Source organism: Malaclemys terrapin, chromosome 2 (genome assembly GCF_027887155.1).
Source record: "Malaclemys terrapin pileata isolate rMalTer1 chromosome 2, rMalTer1.hap1, whole genome shotgun sequence".
In the NCBI taxonomy this organism is placed as follows: Eukaryota; Metazoa; Chordata; order Testudines; family Emydidae; genus Malaclemys; species Malaclemys terrapin.
This window is the reverse complement of record NC_071506.1, coordinates 73,369,521-73,390,113: the sequence shown is the minus strand read 5'-3', so window position 1 is coordinate 73,390,113 and position 20,593 is coordinate 73,369,521. Positions and strand designations below refer to the sequence as shown.

The following is a 20,593-nucleotide window of genomic DNA, read 5'->3' as shown; positions in this document are numbered from 1 at the left end:
TTCAAAGTCTCTGTACTCCCACTCATTGGGAGTTTAGGTTTGGAATTCTAAGTGTTAAAGCTAGTGAGTTTTGATTTTAAATTCCTCATGTATATTGATGAAGATTAAGCCATTGGGGACCAGATTCACAGTTGACATAAGAAGTGAATAGAATTAGCCCTCTTATGCCAGCAGTGAATCTGGCCAAAATTCTTCAGATCTAATCTGTGCTATTTTGGCCTGGATTGACATATGTTTTAAAATCTATTATGGCACTTGCATCCACACACTGAGAAGGGAACATTTTTTTCAAGGCAGGAGGCAAAGCTTCCCCATACAGCACAGCAGTGTGTCTTCAATAAAAGGATGTCAGCCGTATATTTTTCTAAACAAAATTTTTGCTATTTGGGACATTTGCTCTTAAAGCAAAGTCAAATTAAGGCATGTTTTAAGAATTATTCTACAACATTGGTAGGACAAAATGCTATTGACTGCAAAAGAATAAATTTGATCAGTAACTCAGATGGCGATAAATGCCAAAAATAAATTCAAACGGTATCCAGCTAATCTGAAAGCTTTGGAAGATATTCCTAGAACATACACACAATAACACCATGGTACCTCTAACATGGGAGCTGGTGGAAGGGGCAACATAGATTAAAATTAAATGTTTGAAATGCTGCTTTGCACATTCAAAACAAAATTACCATTTTTATTATTATTTTTTGTATTTTACTCTGTTTTAACTTCATTGGATTAATCCCCTAGGGAAGAGGCTGGGGAAAATGCAGGACACACATAAACTGTTATGTAAAACCAATCAACAAAGATTATGACTATGATAGGCTTAGCTGAGAGTAATCACTGTCCCTGCAATATTTTGAGCCACTAAAGATTCTGTACTTGGGTGCAAGAGATGCAGTGCCCATAATGAACAGGTTTGTTTTCCTTTGGACTAAAGATAAATATACAGCAAAGAATGAATTTAAAAAAATTCAAAGTATAACATACTGCCATACTCGTATGTCCTAGTAATCACACCAAATCTGACACAAGTATCTTCTCCCCACTGCCTCAGTTGTAACTTTTTCTATGCCTGCAATTATGAATAAAATTATAAAAAGCATGTATTTACCACCCAAACTCCATAGTGTACGTGAGCAGCTGTGGCTAACATAGTGAATATGGTAAGTGCCATTTCCTCATTCTTGCCCAGGAGCCCTGTTACCGCTGCGTAGATCACAAGAGCTAATGGAAACAGGAGCCAGTGGAAAGCTTCAGATCTGGTGTCGCTCATCTGGCAAATTATCACTCTGCACTGTTAGAATAATGTAATCAGTCAGGTAAGACGAACTGGAGCAATTTATTTAAAAGAAGCATGTTAATTTGTCTGCTGGAGTATTTTCAGTTGAAAAAGCATGTGGCTTAGGAAACATGGGTAGTTCCAAGATTGAGATTTACCATAAATGATTGTCTTTGCTCCTTTATTGGCTGTGATTTTTACAGCACTTTATTACATGTAATTTAAAACACATATCTTTTATGGAGACAGTGTTTTGACATGTTACACTTTGAATTTAAAAACAACTTTGCATAAAGGGGAGCTTGTTTGACACTTGTTTTCACAGAAACTCAAAAATATAATACTAAATCAAACTTAATCATTGGAGCAATGGATTGAGGTAGAGGGATCATGGTCAAAGTGATGGATTGAACATATAAAATGCTGTATAAATCAAAAGTATTAGTGTTTTACTGAGATCCTGAAACTGTAATACTATTGGTCTTCTATGTATTTTCACTAAATGAATTTTCATTTCCTTAACCAAAGTTTCTTTCAACTTGAAATGACTAAATACCAAACCATGGATAAAATTTTCAAAAGCACATAAGTCCCATTTTCAAAGGTGACTTAGGCTTTTGTGGGTCAGTGTTTTAAAGGGATTTAGGCACCTAAAAATCCAGACAGACTCCTAATAGGATTTTCAAAAGCACCTAATTCAGTTGGTTCAAATGGGATTTTGTAAAGCTGCTGGTTGCGTAACTCCCATTAAATCTATGGAGTTAGGTGCGTAGATGCTTTTTGAAAATTCCATGAGGCACCTCTCTACATCTTTAGATGTCTATATACTTTTAAGAATTTGGCCGCAGGCCTGGTCTAGGCTTGAAAATTAGATTGACCTAGCTACATCATTTAGGGCTGTGAAAAAATGTGTTCCCTGTGCACTGTAGTTAGGTCAACCTAACCCCACTGTAGGCGCAGCTAAATCAACAGAAGAATTCTTCAGTCAACTTGCCTACCACCTCTCACAGAGGTGGATTACCAACAATGATAGGAAAAAACCCTCCATCAATGTGGGAAGCATCTACACCATGGCACTATAGCAACACTGTGCTGTAGTGTAAACATGGCTTAAGTCTCATTGAAAGTCAATGGGGCCTAAGAGCCAAAATCATTTTTGAAAATGAAATAGTCGCCTAAATCACTTATGCAGTTTCAAAAATTTTACCCCTGGTCAATTTAAGTTTGGTGCAAAATTGAAATGTGGTAGAAATTAGTGTGTATAAATCCTAAAATCAATAGAAATACTTCCATAAATTAAAAAAAATCAAATGAAAAGTTCATTCCCCTGTAGAATTTGAAATCTAAACACTGCAGTATTAAGCCTCTGAAAGTAAAGATGACACTGACTTCAGTGGTTCATTGTGGAAGCTAAAAGAAATGGAAAAAATAAAGTATGTGAATTTATTTCACATTCAGTAATTTAAGGTGAAATTATTAATAGTGCAGGTAAACTTATTGGCTTACAATGTATTATTGAAATTGACAGTGTCCCTTTTAAACTACAATCAATTTTAGAATTCACTTAGGGAGCTGTGTTATGCTTTGCAGTATATCAATGAGAGTAAGTTACATAATCTTCCTATTGCATACATAGTATCTTTTTGCTGAGCAACTGCATATATCCAGAAGGTGGAATATGTATTGTTCATTATGTTAAATATGATTTTCCATTAAAACTCATTTGTTAAATTCTCAAAGTCTGTTTGTAATGTTTACTCACATTATTCCCAGTTTCCATCACAATAAATTACTTCCATTAACATAAGGCATCAACAAACTATATTGTGCATAAAGAGCTGTAATTGCAGTCATTTACTAGTTCTGAGATATATTGGCCAATAAATAATATAGAGAATTTTTTCACTTGACCAGAGCTCGGAGAGCCGGGAAGCGATTACTCTAGTCACTACAGATGACAGTAGAAAAAAGGTTAGAACTGAGTTTATCAGATAAAAATGGAAGTGGGATATTAAGACTCTTCTACTGATCTAATTCATTTCCCTCAGAATCATTTCCTACAATCTATTCTCAGTGCTTTGGTTCCATTTAAAGTAGCTTCAGAAAGGTGGGTTCCATTATTCCCATTCCAGAAGCTAATTGTGTTAGGAATATTTTTTAACAGGTTAAAATTTTCTTTCTTAATTCCATCCCGTTAACCTCATTCCCATGTGTCAACCCAGCTAATTCCTCTTTCCTTAATGTTTACACCCTTCCAATGCTACAAGTATTTTTATTTGACTTGTATTCCCCACCTAGACCTTAGTGGCCATACTGCATATATTTGTCTTTAAAAGGTTATTCATTAGTCTCTCTTTTTCTATGGTATTAGTATTATTTTAGTATTTATTATTGGGTTCAGGAAAAACTGGCCAAATTTAGACATAGCCTGGATCAGAGGCTCTAGAGAAAGAGCAGAGCTGAAGATGACGCCCTGGTTATGGGCCTGAATGGTGAGGATGGATGGATGGTGGTGCCCATTGTGACAGGAGGGAGGAGGAGTGGCTTGTGGGGGCAAGGAAATGGTTAAGAATTCTGTTTTGGCTATGATTATCTTAAACATGTATGTATTCCAGTTATCTTATATTTCAGTCTAGGTCCTCAGTCTTCTCCCACTTTGAACTCCCCGTTAACTGTCTCCACAGTTATGCTCACCTCCGCCCCATCCATTTATTAGCAGTGAATCTGAAATCCCTCAAGCAGTCGCAGTCTCCACACCCAGCTCTATGAAGAGGTCCAAAAGGGCTCAGACTCTCCCATCCACCATCCTAAATCCTCAATACTAAGTGTTCTGTTATTCTGAATGTAAATCTCTGCCTGTCTTAGGGGAGTTTCTAAGCATGCCTGTAGTTCAGACAGAAATGTGACATTTGCCTTCTGTGACTGTGTGCTCAGACCAGCCAACAATGTTGCCTGAACATTTCCCAGGATGCCTTTGAGATCCCTCAGTGGAATAGAGGGAAGAAAGTTTTGTGCTTCAAACCAGCAGCGAAGTGGGGTGAATGGAGTGGCTCCAAGACTGTGCTACTGCCCTGCCAAAGGGGCAGGGTGTGGGGTGGAGGGGCAAGAGCTGTCTCTTGGAGATACACTGCAGGTAGACACCTTACCTTTTTTTTTTTTTTTTTTTTTTAAGCCTTGTTTTTCCAGTTAGCTGCTAAAATATTGGGAACTGTCTGTCTCTTACAGCTTCCCATTAGAGGCTTTTCTCTTTTTTTTCTTTTTTTTCCCCCAGGAGGCCCTTGCTTTACCTACCAAGTCTGACATTGCATGGTTTTGAGGTCAAGTTGAAAGCAGGCTTGAAATCAAAAGTGCCTAGTGGACAAATAAATATGTTGTGAAAGGAATGAGACGTGCAAGCTACTGGCAGGTAGAGAAAAGTGGGCTGCAATTTGTGGTCTTTAGGGCAGATAATGAAAACCCAGTGTGTCAGAATCTCAGGGTGAACCTCTATTGCTATGACAACCATTACTTAGTCTCTGAAGGGAATATGTATAAAAGGTACCAATGGAGAGGAGGAAAATAGACGGCTTTTTTTGCTTTTGAAATGTTAGTGGTTTCAATTACTATTTATTTACACATTTTAATTGATGTAACCCTCTAATTCAGCAGTAATTATCTCAGTAAGACAGGATCTTGAAATACATGCTGCACTGATTAGCTGCAATAAATTGCAGCATAACAAGAAACTTTTGGTCCACCTTGTTGTTTGCCCCTTAAAAGTATCTTGACACTATTGTTCTTCATTGGTTGAGATACTTATTTAATATTTGCATACTGCCTGTCAGATTTCCCTAACTAGCAGGAAATCTGTATTTCTCACTTAAGAACATACCCAGCTCTCTTAGAAATGTACATGGAATGACAATTTCATACAATGAAGCTTGTACCCTTGAAAAATGAGGCACCCCTCACACGGCTGAGTGCAGTCTCCAAGATGGAGCTAATTCAGTTGTGACTGTCAGAGGCATATTTTTAAATGGATATTTGAACATCAGCACTATCCATGAATAGCCATTTCTGGTTTTACAAAATAAATGTTTAGAGGCCTCTAATGAGAGCTCACGGCTTCCATCCTGAACTGACAGGATTTCACATCTCCTGTAATGCAGGAAACTTCAGTTTCTGTACATGTTAAATTTGGTGGTACTGTATGCCAAACTAACCTACTCTTGTATGCTGTAGTAATAAATACATATGCACTTTCTTACAATGGGCATAGTACTGATTGATATTCACTTTTATAGTGAAACTATATACTGGAAATTATACCAGAAGTATTGTTAAAAATATGCTGTAAAATGTGCATCTTCCTGTAAAACAACAGAAATATATTTACCTGTGGAGAAATAATTATACTGAAAAGGTGTACACAGATATGTTTGTCGAACATCTCAGTGCATTTGCAGGTCTCTGTATGAAGTTAATTGTTCACTTCATATAATTCTCAAAAAATCTTTTCATCCTTATATATTCGGTTGCATTATTTACTTAAGTAAACTTATATTTTTGGAGTCATACAATATCTTTTGCAGGTTGAGGAATGTGGATTAGATATTTTCCCAAAACTTAGTGCCATGCATGAAGCCCAGTTATTCAGGGTTTGTTCTGAGGCAGGCAAATTTTTCAACATAAGGCCCTGATTTAGCAAAGCATGTGCTTAAGTCCCATTGAAATCAAGAGCTGTCGTGAACCAACCCTGATTTCAATGAGAGCTTGAGCATTAAGAATTAAGTTCAGTTTTGTTGCATGGTATTCCATATTGCTACTTCACAAAGATTTATCTTCCATCGACATTAGATGAAGAAAGAGGGCTCTAGGGCACAATGAACAAGTAATGTAAAAGAAATTCAGAGGACCATCACAAGGCATCACTTATGCCCTCAAAATATTACGTATACTAAAGTACTTGTGATGGTCCTCTAAACTGGGCTGAATTTCACTGGGGGAGTACTCAATTACACCTACATGTTGGAGGATATCTGGTATGTTTCATGAAATAAAGACAGCATTGTTCATAAAGCCCTGGAAAAGAGACCTTATAAAATTTTACACTATTCTGGAATAAATATCCAAAAACCTGTACTAACACCGCTGAAAGCTTCAACATTTCAGGCAATTGGTGAAATATATTTTTATAAACGAAGGTGTAATATGGACACACTATTTAGACATTTAATTCCAGTGGCACAAGAGGAGTGAAAGTGATTCTGGTGAGTTTTTAGTGTTTTTGTTTTTTGTTTGTTTTGTTTTTTAATATTTCTCTTTTCTTTCTTTTAGTCACATCAAGTAAAAGCATAATTTAATCCTACTCATAGAATAGTGTATCTAAACATAAACCATAGTCACAAAAATACTTACAGTAACATTTGAGAAAACAACACCAACCATCCATAAAAAGAGCCTGGTTTGTTTTGCTAAAATATCACACGGTGATAAAATCACCCAGATAGTAAGGAGAGCAAACAGCAGCACAGGAGATACCAGAGGAAGAAGTCCCTCATACAAAGAATCTTTCTTCAGTGTTTTCTTTAAGTGTGCTCTGCAAATAAAGAAAACTATCTATTTTATGGAGTGAGATACACGTTATCTAATCTACCCCTCCCCAATAATTTCAAAACTCTAGCTTGAACAAGGTCTATGAAGCTTAACAGTTCGTCTCTCAAATGTTATTACCACTGTGCAAATGTTTTAGAAAGTTAAACATTTTAAGAGACCCTAGGATACCTATCAGAGGGGTAGCCGTGTTAGTCTGAATCTGTAAAAAGTATCAGAGGGTCCTGTGGCACCTTTAAGACTAACAGAAGTATTGGGAGCATAAGCTTTCGTGGGTAAGAACCTCACTTCTTCACTTGCATCTGAAGAAGTGAGGTTCTTACCCACGAAAGCTTATGCTCCCAATACTTCTGTTAGTCTTAAAGGTGCCACAGGACCCTCTGTTACTTTTTAGGATACCTATGCAACTCTTCTTACTTGGCTAAAATTAGATTGTTTTATTCATATTAGGTAGTCTTTGCTCAGCTTCCCCTATTCGTCACTGTCTAGCAATAAAATACAAACCTCATATCCAGTGATTTGCAGTAGCTGTGTTTTTTGCAATTCTCATCCAATTTCACAGAAATCCACATGCTGTGCAACTATTTATTTAGATGATGAAACACTTTTATCTAGAGGCTGCTGAAAAGTTTTCATCCATTATACATCACACTTAATGCTGGCACATTATTAGTTGCTTACTTTTAGATATGTTTCTACTAAATGATTGTTGTGGCATCCCCCAAATGCTATAGTAATGTGGAATCAATTTTAAGTAGTAAAATATAACAAAATTCATGTTTGGTTTTTCTTGATTTTTGATCTTTTATAGTACTTTTAAATGTGGTAAAGAACTGATTGTCTGTCAGAGGAAAGGATAAATGTAAGATAAACAGTGATTGTGCCTGTACCCAATCTCTTTACTAACGCAAAACTCCCATAAAGCATATATTAAATCAATGGGAGTTCAGTGGTGAGCTGGAGCTGATTCCCACTGGTTTGCAAGAACCGATTGTTAAATTTAGAAGCTGGTGTAGAACCGGCTGTTAAAGAGGCGGGCAGGTGGGCAAACAACTCCGGTCCGTGGCAGGGCTGCCCAGAGGAAGGGGCAAGTGGGGCAATTTGCCCCGGGCCCCGCAGGGACCCCCACGAGAATGTCGGGGGCTCCCCCCGCCTCCGCCTTCCCCCATTCCCCAGCGCCTCAGCGCGCCACGTCCAGGAGCGGCCCTGGACAGAGCTAAAGCGGGCTCCAGTGGGGCCTGAGCTCCTCCCACTCAGAGCCGCATGGTAAGGGGGCGCGGCTGCAAGCTGCGGCCGAGTGGCGGGAGTTCAGGTCCCGCTGGAGCCACGCCGCTGCAGCGCTGTCCAGGGTAGCTCCTGGACATGGCACGCTGAGGCTCCGGGAGAAGGGGGAGGCGGGGGGTAAGTGATATGGTAAGGGGGCCGGAGCCAGGGGGGGTTAGATAAGGGGCAAGGAGTCCCAGGGACAGTCAGGGCACAGGGAGGGGGCAGAGGTTCGGGGAGGGGTGGTCAGGGGTGGGGAACGGGGGGTTGGATTGTGGGTGTTCAGGGGGTCTGTCAGGACTCAGCGGGGGGGTGGATAGGGGTCAGGGCAGTCAGGGGACAGGGAGCAGGGGGGGTTCATGAGGGGTGGGGTCCCAGGGTGGTGGTTGGCGGTGGTCTCGGGGGGGCAGTCAGGTGACAAGCAGCAGCATGGGTTGAGGATTCTGAGGGGAGCAGTTGGGGGGCAGGAAGTGGGTTGGGGTCGGATAGGGGGCAGGGCCAGGCTGTTTGGGGAGGCACATCCTTCCCTACCCTAAAGCTCATTCAGCAGTTTGAGGCTTGCAGACAGCTATTTAACACAAAGAGCCAAGCTGTTATCTTTTCCCTTAGGGCTACCATCCCTTTCACTTCTCAAATGCCAAATTATAGTCTACATTTAATTTCAGTGCCATAGGGAGATTCATGTCAGGGCAGGACATGGGTGGGGATCGGATAGGAGGGGAACAGGCTGTTTTGGGAGGCACAGCCTTCCCTACCCGGCCCCCGATACAATTTTGCAACCCCGATGTGCAGGGCTGGCTTTAGGAAGTGCGGGGCCCAATTCAAACAGTTTCGACGGGGCCCCAGCAGGGATTACTAAAAAAAACCCACGTAATAAAACTTGGGGCCTGTACTCACCGGGCGGCGCTCCGAGTCTTCGGCGGCGGGTCCTTCACTTGCTCCGGGTCTTCGGCGGCATTGAAGGACCCACCACCGAAGTACTGCTGAAGACCCGGAGCGAGTGAAGGACCCGCCACCGAAGACCCGGTAGGAAACCAGTTAAGATTTTGGCAGCTCATCACTGGTTTGGATCACTAAAGATTATATGATTTGGGTCATTGATTGATACTTATGATTTAAAAGAACAACTTTAGGTACAGTCTATACTGCAAGATGCCTGACTACTTGCGTGTGTGTGTGTATACACACATATGCAAGTAGTCAGGCATCTTGCAGTGTGTGTAGTGTGTGTGTGTGTGTGTGTGTGTGTGTGTGTGTGTGTGTAATCAGTGGTCACCAACCGGTCTATCGCAATCGACTGGTCGATCCTGGAGCCTCTGCCAGTCGATCATGATCTCGGGCCACTAAAATCCGGTGGCGCAGCAGCAGGCTGCCTGCCTGCCCTGGCCCCACACTGCTCCCAGAAGCAGCTGGCATGTCTCTGCAACCCCTGGAGGGCAGGAGGGTGACAGGCAGCCCCGCGCACTGCTGCTGCCCCCGATCCCCAGTGCCAACTCCGTAGCCCCCATTGGCTGGGAACTGTGGCCAATGGGAGCTGCGGGGGCAGTGCTTGTGGCCCTGGGGCGGGGTGGGGGCAGTGGGTCTCCACCCCCTCCTGCATCCAAACTCCCTCCCAGAGCTTGCACCCCTCACCACCTCCTGCACCCCACCCCACTACCTCAGGCTTAGCCCAGAGCCCCCTCCCACACTCTGAACCCCTCGGCTCGAGCCCCAGAGCCTGCAACCCCCCTGTCCCAGCCCGGTGAAAGTGAGTGAGGGTGGGGGGAGAAAAGGGGGAATGGAGTGAGCAGGGCAGGGCCTTGGGGATGAGGTGGGGTAGATCCTGGGTTGATCTTAAATTCAAAAAGTGATCTTGTGTGTAAAAAGGTTGGAGACCACTGATAGGTAGATAGATATAAAATATTAGGGCTGTCATTAATTGCAATTAACTCTCACGATTAACTCAAAAAAATTAATCGCAGTTTTAATAGCACTGTTAAACAATAGAATACCAGTTGAAATTTATTTATTTATAGTTGCTCTTTCACAATAAAGAGATTGCACTACAGTACTTGTATGAAGTGAATTGAAAAATACTATTTCTTTATCATTTTTACAGTGCAAATATTTGTAATAAAAATAATATAAAGTGAGCAGTGTACACTTTGTATTCTGTGTTGTAATTGAAAATGTGAAAAACATCCAAAAATATTTATATAAATAGTATTCTATTATTGTTTAACACCACTCGATTAATTGCAATTAATTTTAATTGCCTGACAGCCCTAATTTATATATATATATAGAGAGAGAGAGAGAAAATGAATCAGGTCTGCTGAAATGTTTGTTGTTTTAAAAACAAAAAAAACCCTTGCTGATAAAATACCTGCTGATGTTCAGAGTCGCAGGGTGGGGAGAAAAGAGGCAAGTTTACCAGAAAACCTGAATTTCTAATTACCAAAGCTTCTGAGCATGACCCTTAGAATCCAATAAATCAGACCTTGCTGGATGTTTAGAACTACTGTACTTTTCTGTTCAAATTAGTGATATAAACCAGCAGAAGGCTTGAGAGAAGTCCTGCCAAATGATTACATAAGAGGGAAATGCTAAGCAAAACAAAGTGCTGAGAATGAGAGGAAAGAAAATACAGAATATTCACTAATCAGAATAAATACTAATTCTACCAGGTCTCTGGCACTTTTCAGAGCCAATAAGCCCACATTATGGGTTGGTTGCAGGCCCATTTTTGGAATGACACAGGAGACATCGCTGGTGGAAATATGCTGCAGGAGGCACAATGTCTTGTGGAGTTACCCTAGCATGCAGGTGAAGAGCAGAAACTGCACCATTTCTTTGGACGGTGTAACCTACTCCAGCAGCTCAGCAAGCTGGTGTGCAAAGGAATTGGGATATGTCCATTCCTCTTCCTTGGGCTCTGTCTTTGTAAAGCACTTTGAGATCCACAGTACAAAAATGCTGTGTACGTGCTCGGTATTATTTTATATTATTCTAAATTTAAAACTCTATAATATTTATATTGCACTAATGGTCTCAACCAGGTTGTACTTAGCATTATATATGCATGTAATAAATGACAGTCCTTCCTCCTAGGAGCTTGGAATCTGAAACAGCAGATGTAACAGGTGGATGAAATAAACAAGCAAATATAAGGGAGAGGGCAGGACAGTAGAATTAAAATAGGCTATTTTAGCATAGACTAGCTGTGCATACAATTTCATAGACGTAATACACCAACCATTAGCAATAATCACAACTTGCCACCTGCCTAGCCATTATCTGATGGTAGTTTTCTATATGCTTCATGGCAGAGGTGAGTTTTAAAGAGGGATTTGAAAGAAGATAAGATGGTGTATTGAGTGTAAGGTACTCAACAACAATAATTTACCTACAGTGGCCAATAACATTTGGAGAAAATTATGGAGCACATTTGACTGCAAATAAAACACAGTATTATTAACCAACAGCGTACAACTGCTTAATTTGCCTATTGAAGAACTGGAGTTCTAAAGAGGAACTGGATTAGACTGTGGGCCAATGGGAGAAACACTTCCAAGAGCTTCTTCCATTGGCGTAGGTACTCCACCTCCACAAGGAGCAGTAGCTATGTTGATGGGCAGGGCCGGCTGCAGGTACCAGCAAAGGAAGCAGGTGCTTGGGGTGGCCAATGGAAAGGGGCGGCACGTCTGGGTCTTCGGCGGCAAGTCCCTCGCTCCCTCTCAGAGTGAAGGACCCACCACCGAATTGCCGCCGAAGAATGAAGCGGCGCGGTAGGGCTGCCGCCGAAGTGCCGCCGATGGCGGCTTTTTTTTTTTCCACTTCAGGCGGCAAAAAAGCTGGAGCCAGCCCTGTTGGTGGGAGAACCTTTCCATCTACATAGCGCTGTCTACACGGGGGGGTTAGGTCGATGCAACTACGTCACGTCAGGACTGAGTGACGTAGTTATACCGACGTAAGTTTGTCATGCAGACCAAGCCTAAGTGTCTGGAGGACTGAAAGTGACAGGGAAACAGGAAGAGTTATAAACATGAAAAAGAAACCAATGTTACAGATTGTTTTTCTGTAGTCAAGTTTTCACACAGTACATCTGTGAACCAGTTGCTGACTGAAAGGAACATAGCTTTTTCAAATGTTACATTTATTTCTCTTGTGAGGAAAGCATAAAATGCAATGATTTAAGTAGGATGGTATGACACTTATGTTAATGCACTTACTTATGAATGTTGTACAGTGTCTGTGGAAGTGAAAGAAATATACTGCAACCTGGAAAGAAACAAGATTCATATATGATGTTTTATGGACATGCTGCATTGATGGCATCAAATCTTTACTGACGTGATAACTGAACTATTCTGCCTTGTTATGAGAGAATTCTCTGCTGGGTGTGTAAACTGAGGTCAAAGGCTGATTGCAGCTGTATTGGCCCATATATTTTTATTAAGTGATGCTGCTGCAAATGGTTAACCATATAGAGTCCTGCATTTTGTAAGACAAGCAGTAGAAGCTTTTAAGAGACATTCTGAGTAGTGTGTTGTAATGGTGTTACTAAAAGATTGCATTACAGTTCAGTAATTATTTGTACTATGGTAGCACCTATTGGCTCCAACTGCAATCAAGTCCCCATTTTGCTAGGCACTGTACATTCACATAAGAGACAGATCTACCACAAAGAACTTGCAGCTGAAATAGATAATTAACCACAAACACGGAAGTCAAATTATTTATACAGCAATGTGCTTATTAGGCAAACGGTAGGTTGGCAATTTAATATACAAAGATTCTATTTATAATATAATTTTATATTCCATTGTTACAATGATTTATTTTCACTACTATGAAAATCATTTGACTGATTGTTATTTTCATATTCACTTTAAAAACACAGCAGTGGCTTTTAAAAAAAACCTTTTCTTCTTCTTTGAGTCTAAGGTAACTGGCAAAGGAATGGGGATTCCCTTGTATAAACTATGCCAGCAGCTATCTGTGTTTATTTGTATTATCATAGCAACTAGGAGCCCTAGCCATTGATCAGTACCCCACGGTGCTAGGTGTTGTACAAACACAGAACAAAAAGACTGTCCCCGTGCAAAAAGTTTACAACCTAAGTATGAGACAACAGATGGAAATAGACAGATCAGGGTGTACAAGGAAACAGACAATACTGGTCACCATGATGGGCAGTGGATATATGCGGTACTCCTGTGATCTTCGGTGGCATACCTTTTTTCCTTTGTGTTTGCCTATGTAGTATTTTCCTTTCTGACTACCTATCAAGTGTTTTCCAGCTGGTTTATTTGTTGCTTGAAGTCCCCATAGGATGGCTCTGCCTCAGTTTCATTATTATATGGCTGGATAATTGTCATAATGTCTGTGTTTTAAAATTGTGAAAGACTAATAGTTTGTTACGAGGTAGAATTGCACCCTCTGGTGATGTAAACTTTGAGTTTGTAAGTTTAAACTTCCTAAAATCTTAAATTATAAAAAAGTACTCAACTGGTTTCACAATATTAGCATTTTGTAACAATTTTTGTAAAAACAAGGAAATTCAGGATGCAGGATCCTCTATTTGTAGTATATATTGGGGTTAACATAGCACAGCAGGGTTTCTTGTCTCCTCACGAGATTTTGGCTTTCACCAGTCAGTCATTTGTCCCCATTGTAGAACTACCAAAGTCTTTGGCACAATTTGGGACGATTGGCAACTCAATAAAGGAAAACTAGAATAGTAGGGACACTGGAGTCAGGATAAAGTTGTATTAAGGAATATTGCACTAGCTGCATGGAGACTAGTCAATATAGCTTATATGTTCTTTAATAAATACCAAACTTCAACCAACTTCTAAAAGCAGAAAAAAGAAAAGAACAGTTCAGATTGTAATTTTTTGGGGGTGGTGGGTTTTTTGGGGGGTTAGCCCTCATCTGCCTCTCCTTCCCTACCCTTACAAAAAACATCCGTCCTCTCTATCAAAAAGAGGACTTGCACTTTGAAGAAACATCCCAAATATTTTGTAAATATATTTATATACATTCTCAAGCTTCCTGCTCTCAGAATTGTCTGCTTAGCGTGCATTGCGGATAGCTATGTTTTCTATTAAGCATGGAGGGCTGGGTCAATAAAACCTTGAGTTACGTACAGCAGTCCTACCATCTGCACCACATTAGAGCAGACATGAGACAAAACACCAACTCTTGAGGTTAAATCTAAATTTCCTGCTTCAATCCTGAAGTTTGATTTGTTAGAAGAAAAGCAACCAAGAAGAACAGAAATAGAGACCAGCACTAGAAATAGAATTCAGAGACCATTAGTTCCCAGCAATTTGTTATTTTTATGAAGTGTCATTTTAGTTAAAAATAACACACTGACCACAAATGATAATCTTGCTAGCTAAAATTCCATCTCCAAGAGAAGAAAGATACACCAGTCACTGCTTTATACTCTTCACCCAAATAAACTTTTACCCAATGTAATCTTTTATGAGGCTGGGGGTTTGAGTGTACTGGGGAGGGGGTCGTTTTTATGAAGTCACCCAATTTCTTCAGCACATTGTCTCCGCTGTCTTTTTAGCAGAGGAGGCCTGGTTAGGGGTTGTCGTTGGAACTCATCAAGACTGTTTTTTAATTAGGGTTAAGAAATCCCTTCTGCCCAGCAACTGAATAGCTGCTTCTGCATCATTCTCAGTTCCTGCTGATTCAGGGAACAGAAGGCCTGGAGTGAGAATCCAATCCAATCACAATCGGTCAGCCACTGAGCCATCCTGACTCCTGGCCAAGTGGTGATTTTTGGGTCTTGATTTTTGAAATTCCCTAAAATCACACATTCAATCAATTAATTACCTGTGGTGATTGAAATCTCAAACTTGGGACATTAGGAGACATTCTCTCAATAGAAATCATTCAGTTTTTTAAAAAAATCTAACTACAAAAAATCAGAACATGAAGTAATGCAAAATCTGAGTGTGAATATGAATGCTGTGCATTTCTACAACGCCTTCATTCTGAGGCTCTAAAAACATTATACAACCTGTGAACAGAACTGGTCAAGCTTTTTGTTTACACAAAAAATCCTTACCACTTCTCAACCCACTCTGTTTCTGAGCTCCATCTCAAAACACCACTGTGAGAAATTATCCCTATTTTATAGTGGGGAAATTGTGTCACAGACAAGTGACACAGAGTAACATAGGGAAATCCAGTGGCAAGATGGGAATAGAACCCCCAAGTCCCAATCCTGTGCTTTAGCGACACGATCATCCAACTCTCTTTTAGACACATAAAATAGGCAGTTAAAATGCATTTGTATCAGTAATCATTTTGGTCATGTCAGGAAATACTAAAGGACAAAGGCACATTAGGAACAAAGACACCTTTTGAATTTCCAAAGCTATTTTTGAGATCTACGTTTTCCGTTATCAAAGAGGCAGCTGCAGTAGCAATTCTGACACCTCAAACTCTTGTTTGGGGCTTTTGAATCCAATCCTTATCCTAACACAACAAAGTGTTAGTTACTTATGTGAATATTTCTACCAGCAGACGTTGCCATAGCATATGTACACCTTATGGAAAATTAAAAACAAATATCTGTCATCTTAAAGGATGACTTAATAAAATCACTGACCCATTTTGTGCCGTGTATAAGCCTCTCGCTTTTGTCTAATGGTAATTAAGTCACTCTTGTTTAAAGAGCCTTAGGCCTTGCCCAGAAGGTCACCAATCTCCTCCAGATTGTGAGAACAGGTTCAGCAATGAGACCTGCCACTCTACACTGTTGCTGTCATTTTTAAGCCACTGTTGTACTTCAAACCAATGTCATTCTTTCAGATAAATTTTGGTTTCCAAACACTTTCCATCTGAAAAGGGAAACTTCCCCCATTTTGGCAGCAGCGTGGGGGGGAAGAGAAGGGAGACAGGGAATAGGGCTGGGCAATCCTTTGCATAATGCAGAAGCTAAGGCTTTGTCTAAACTACGCATCTTTTAGTGACACAGCTGTGCCTCTACAGCCATGCCGCTAAAAGGTGCCCAGTGTAGCCGCTGTTTGTTGGCAGGAGAGAGCTCTCCCACTGACAAAAAACTTCCACCCCCAACGAGCAGCTGTAGCTTTGTCACCAGGAGAGCGCTCCTGCCGACAAAGCGCTGTTCACACGGGCGCTTTTCGTCAACAAAACTTTTGTCTTTCGGAGTGTGTGTGTGTTTTTTTAACACCTCTGAAGGACAAAACTTTTGTTGTTCAGTTGCCAGTGTAGACAAAGCCTAAGAGTTAATTTTGACTGAACTGAGCCCTTAAATGCTTGGCAGTTTAGTAGCATTTCAACCTGCTTCACTAATATTATAGAAACCAGTTCTCAGTGGCTCAAATGACAGTGATCCTAAGGTTACATCTATACTGCAGAAAATGAAACAAAACACAGAAGCGAGTCTCAGAGCACAGGTCAACTGACTCAGGCTTGAGGGGCTTGTGCTATTGGGCTAAAAATAGCAATGTAGATGTTCCCATTTGGGCTGGAGCCTGGGCTCTGAAACCCAGCAAGGGAAGAGGTTCTCAGAGTGCAGGCTCCAGCCCGCATGGGAATGTCTACGCCGCTATTTCCAGCCCGATAGCATGAGTCCCAGTCAGTTGCCCCAGCTCTGAGACTCACTGCCACAGGGTTTGTTTGTTTGTTTGCAGTGTAGAGGAGCCATAACTGGCCCATCTCATTACCACACTACTGTCCCTTTCAATCTCTCGATTGATAACCCTATATTCAATGACTGCTGAAGAGTCAACTTTTCATTTACACCTAACACCTGGAAAAATTATTTAGCAATGTTTGGCATCTCAGAGCCTAGAAAACCCCTCCCCACCCTATATTCCACATTTTAGAGCAGCTAGAGTGTTGGGGAAAAAAATTCACTGCATTGAATGTTTAATACGCCTTTGTTAAACTTTTAACATTCAGAGGCACTGGTAGCTGGAGAAGTGGCTGTTTATAGAACAGGACTGATTCTCACTGTTATGCATTTCTGGAGAAAGGAACTTTTTTATTTTCATTTAATTTCTAATTCCACTGAGTGGCAGGGCAAACAGATTATTACATAATGAACTGCTTGCTGACTACACAATCAGTATTTTATTATTTAAAATGTAAATGTTTGCACCACTTATGAACTGAAAAGCATCAACTGAGAAGAAAATTTTAGAATTTACAAACTTAACATGTCTGAAATATGCAACTTTAAGCAATTTAAGCAAACAAATACATATTCAAGCAAACCACTATAGCATGAATTTGCACATACAAGACATCTGCTTTTACATGGAGACAGGATAGTTGTGCAAATCATGCATGCTATCTGCACGCACAAAGACTCTAACATTTGCATGCATGTGTTTTGGATTCACAGTGAGTTTGCAACCATATTTGCCACCTAAGGCATTGTCATGGTGAGGCTACATGCTAACCCATTGTAGAAATCTATCATAAGATAGCTCTATATAGTAGAGTATACATTGCTATCCCTTTTGAACCAGTCGTTAGCCAATGTTCATGATCTTCTGGGTTGTTTGAGTTAGGAGGAGAAGTTGATGATGGAGACTTGTATTTCTTTGAGGCAATCCTCTTTATTTACAAACAATGTTCACAAAATCCTGTTTCCCTGAACACAGTAGGAATCAAACAGGCAGGAATTTCTTTGCTAACAATTCCAAGCCTCTTTTCAGTTAGCACTCTGCCCCAAAAGCTCTCCCTCTTGCATTTCTCTCAGAGCCATGTTACTAGTGTTTCTCTTGCTGGCTGCTTCTCTGGTGTGTCTCCTCATGCACAGCTCTACCAAACATTACCCTGCCCCCCTGTATTTTCCCTGAGCCCCCAGAGAAACTCTCTAAACACATATAGCTCAGCTTCTGTCCAGCCGAGCATGTAGCCTGTGTTTTGGGCAGTTGTTCCTATTGTTTCTCCAAAAAGGACCTTACCTGTTTGTTACATTTATCCTGAATGAATTGTGGCTAGCATGCACATCAACTTCGATAGGGTTTAACCCAGCCTCCATCATAACAATACTTTCATATGTAGTAAGCTGGTGAATATATTAGCTAGCACATGCTAAGAACACACCTTTAAATCCTAATTGAGCTAAAGTCTAAGTAAACTGTACAGGTTTGAAAGTATATCTCTTAACATTACCTAATGACTATTCAGAATGATTGGCTGCTTTGCAATAGAAAGTACAGGAAATCATTATGAAATGAGTTACCAATATGTATGGGACATGTATATTAGCAGTATATGCAAATAAAAAAGCAATCCCTCTTCTCCCTCAGTTACCATTTGAAATGCATTTACTTTGACTATGCAAGAGATCTGAGTTATCACTCCTGAAACGGACAAAAGCTGGGAGCATTCTAGAGGCAGTGGCAGAGAGAACACATTGCCCATTCTACAGCAATCCCTCTAGCTGAACCAAGTGGAGAATCAGTGGACCCTGTAAGGAGGCACATCCAGTTCTCTCTGGCCAAAAGAAATCTGAATGTTCGCTATGATGCAGAACATTTAAGTGGGTTAGACTATGGGGAATGAATGCTCTATACAGACTACACTCAGAAAAGGCCTTTGAAAAGTAAGTCATTTACTTGTACTTTAAAGTTGATAAAGCGAAAACAATCTTTTCTAAACCAAGGGAAATTTGAAACTCTAAATAAAATTGTTTTCCATGGTATTATGTTATTGCCATTCTCACTTTTGCAACATTGATATTTAAATAGTCTATTTTGCTACTGATGTCCTGGATCGTGGACAAATTCTAATGCTAACCTGTGCACCCCTACTGATCAGCACAAGGCCCTGAGAGTTGAGACTGCTTGGTTTAATTCCTGCCTCTGCTTATGACTCTGTGACCTTGAATAGGACACTAAAGCCAACATTTTCAAACAAAAGTGCCTAAAAATTAGTCTCCTTATTAAACAAAAGTGGCCTGATTTTCAGATGCAAAGCAGTTATAGCGCCTACTGAATTCAGAGCAGAGTCTCTTCTTACTTTCTGTTGTACAGTACCTCGTACAAAAGGACTCTGATATTCACTGGGACCTGCAAGTTGTACCGTTATACAGTCAGTAATACAGAAACAACAGAACTGTTAAAGTAGAAAGGCACCAAATTTAAAACTAATGAGCGGAATTATGTTTTACATAATTTGAAACTAATCTGTGGATCTCATTGCCACAAGACAACATTGAGTTCAAGAGTTAAGTAGAATGCACATTTTTTGACAAAAGGATTTTCCTGCTGACAAATGGGGTTTCAATGAAAATGATTTTTTTGCGGGGAAAATGTCATGGTGGGGGGAAGTAAAGACAGGAAATTTCAAAGCAAAATTAACCTTTACACTTTAGTTTCATACCTAATTTCCTTTTCTATTGTCTTTTTGTTTTTAAAAACCAAAAATGTAATGTTTCAATTTACACTTTTTAGATTTTTCAGGTTTAATCATTCTCCTGGGCTGATCCTGTATGACAGCTCCTGTTTGGTAAGGTTTAAATGTCATGCTTTGGGGTCATTCTGATTTATTAATTATTATTGTTTATGTATTTATTATAAAACCAACATAATAATAATTAATGGAGATATCCTATCTCCTAGAACTGGAAGGGACCTTGCAAGGTCATTGAGTCCAGCCTCCTGTCTTCACTAGCAGGACCAAGTACTGTTTTTGCCCCAGATCCCCCAAGTGGCCCCCTCAAGGATTGAACTCACAACCCTGCGTTTAGCAGGCCAATGCTCAAACCACTGAGCTATCCCTCCCCCCGAATTGTTTTCATACACCAATGGTTGAGAGCATCTCCAAAAATGGAAACTTGTTTTTGCAAAATCAGTGTAAATTCCAGTCTAACACACCACAGAAAAAATTAACGCAATTATTTTCTACAAACATGAACCCCACTTATAGGAGAGAGTGCATGGCCCAGACTTCAGCCAGCTTTTACTTCTCATTTTTCAGCTGGGGCTTGGTCCCACATTGTTGAAGCCAATGGATGCTTTGCCATTGACTTCAGTGAGCACAAGATCAGGCAGTTAGGGTGGGTTTCACAACAGGACTTAAGTGTTGCAATGCTGAGCATCATGGCACCTTACTTTTAGGCGTCTAGGAATTATGGGAACAACACTGCGATCCACAAAGCCAAATTACGCACCTAGGTTCTCTATACAGTGAATGGGGAGGGATAGGCACCTAAGAATGCAATCCACAAAAGCCAGCACACTAGCCGGGGAGCCACCTAAGCTAGTTAATGGGAGATGCTGATGAGAGGGATGTGTCCTAAGCCCTGCCCCTCTCTTGGAGGTGGGCATGTAAGCTCTGGCTGAATAAAGGCACCTAGCTTTGCTTAGCGATCCATGAACAGGAACCTACTGCCAAATGGCGCCTAACGCATTTCTTGTGAGAATGAGTTTGGCACCTGCCTTGTCCACCTTATAACTTTTAGCCCAATGG

At 40.6% G+C, this 20,593-nt stretch overlaps 1 protein-coding gene across 1 annotated transcript in view; it reads right to left on the bottom strand.

The window, feature by feature from the left end:
* The window catches only part of LOC128831257 (ethanolaminephosphotransferase 1-like), a 79,906-nt gene that overhangs the window by 215 nt on the left and 59,098 nt on the right, over positions 1–20,593 (bottom strand). The window contains exons 7-9 of the mRNA XM_054017571.1: positions 12,349–12,397; positions 6,680–6,860; positions 1,115–1,297 (exon numbers count right to left, since the gene is read on the bottom strand). Coding sequence (XP_053873546.1) covers positions 1,115–1,297; positions 6,680–6,860; positions 12,349–12,397 — 413 coding nt within the window. The remainder of the gene's footprint in view (positions 1–1,114; positions 1,298–6,679; positions 6,861–12,348; positions 12,398–20,593) is intronic.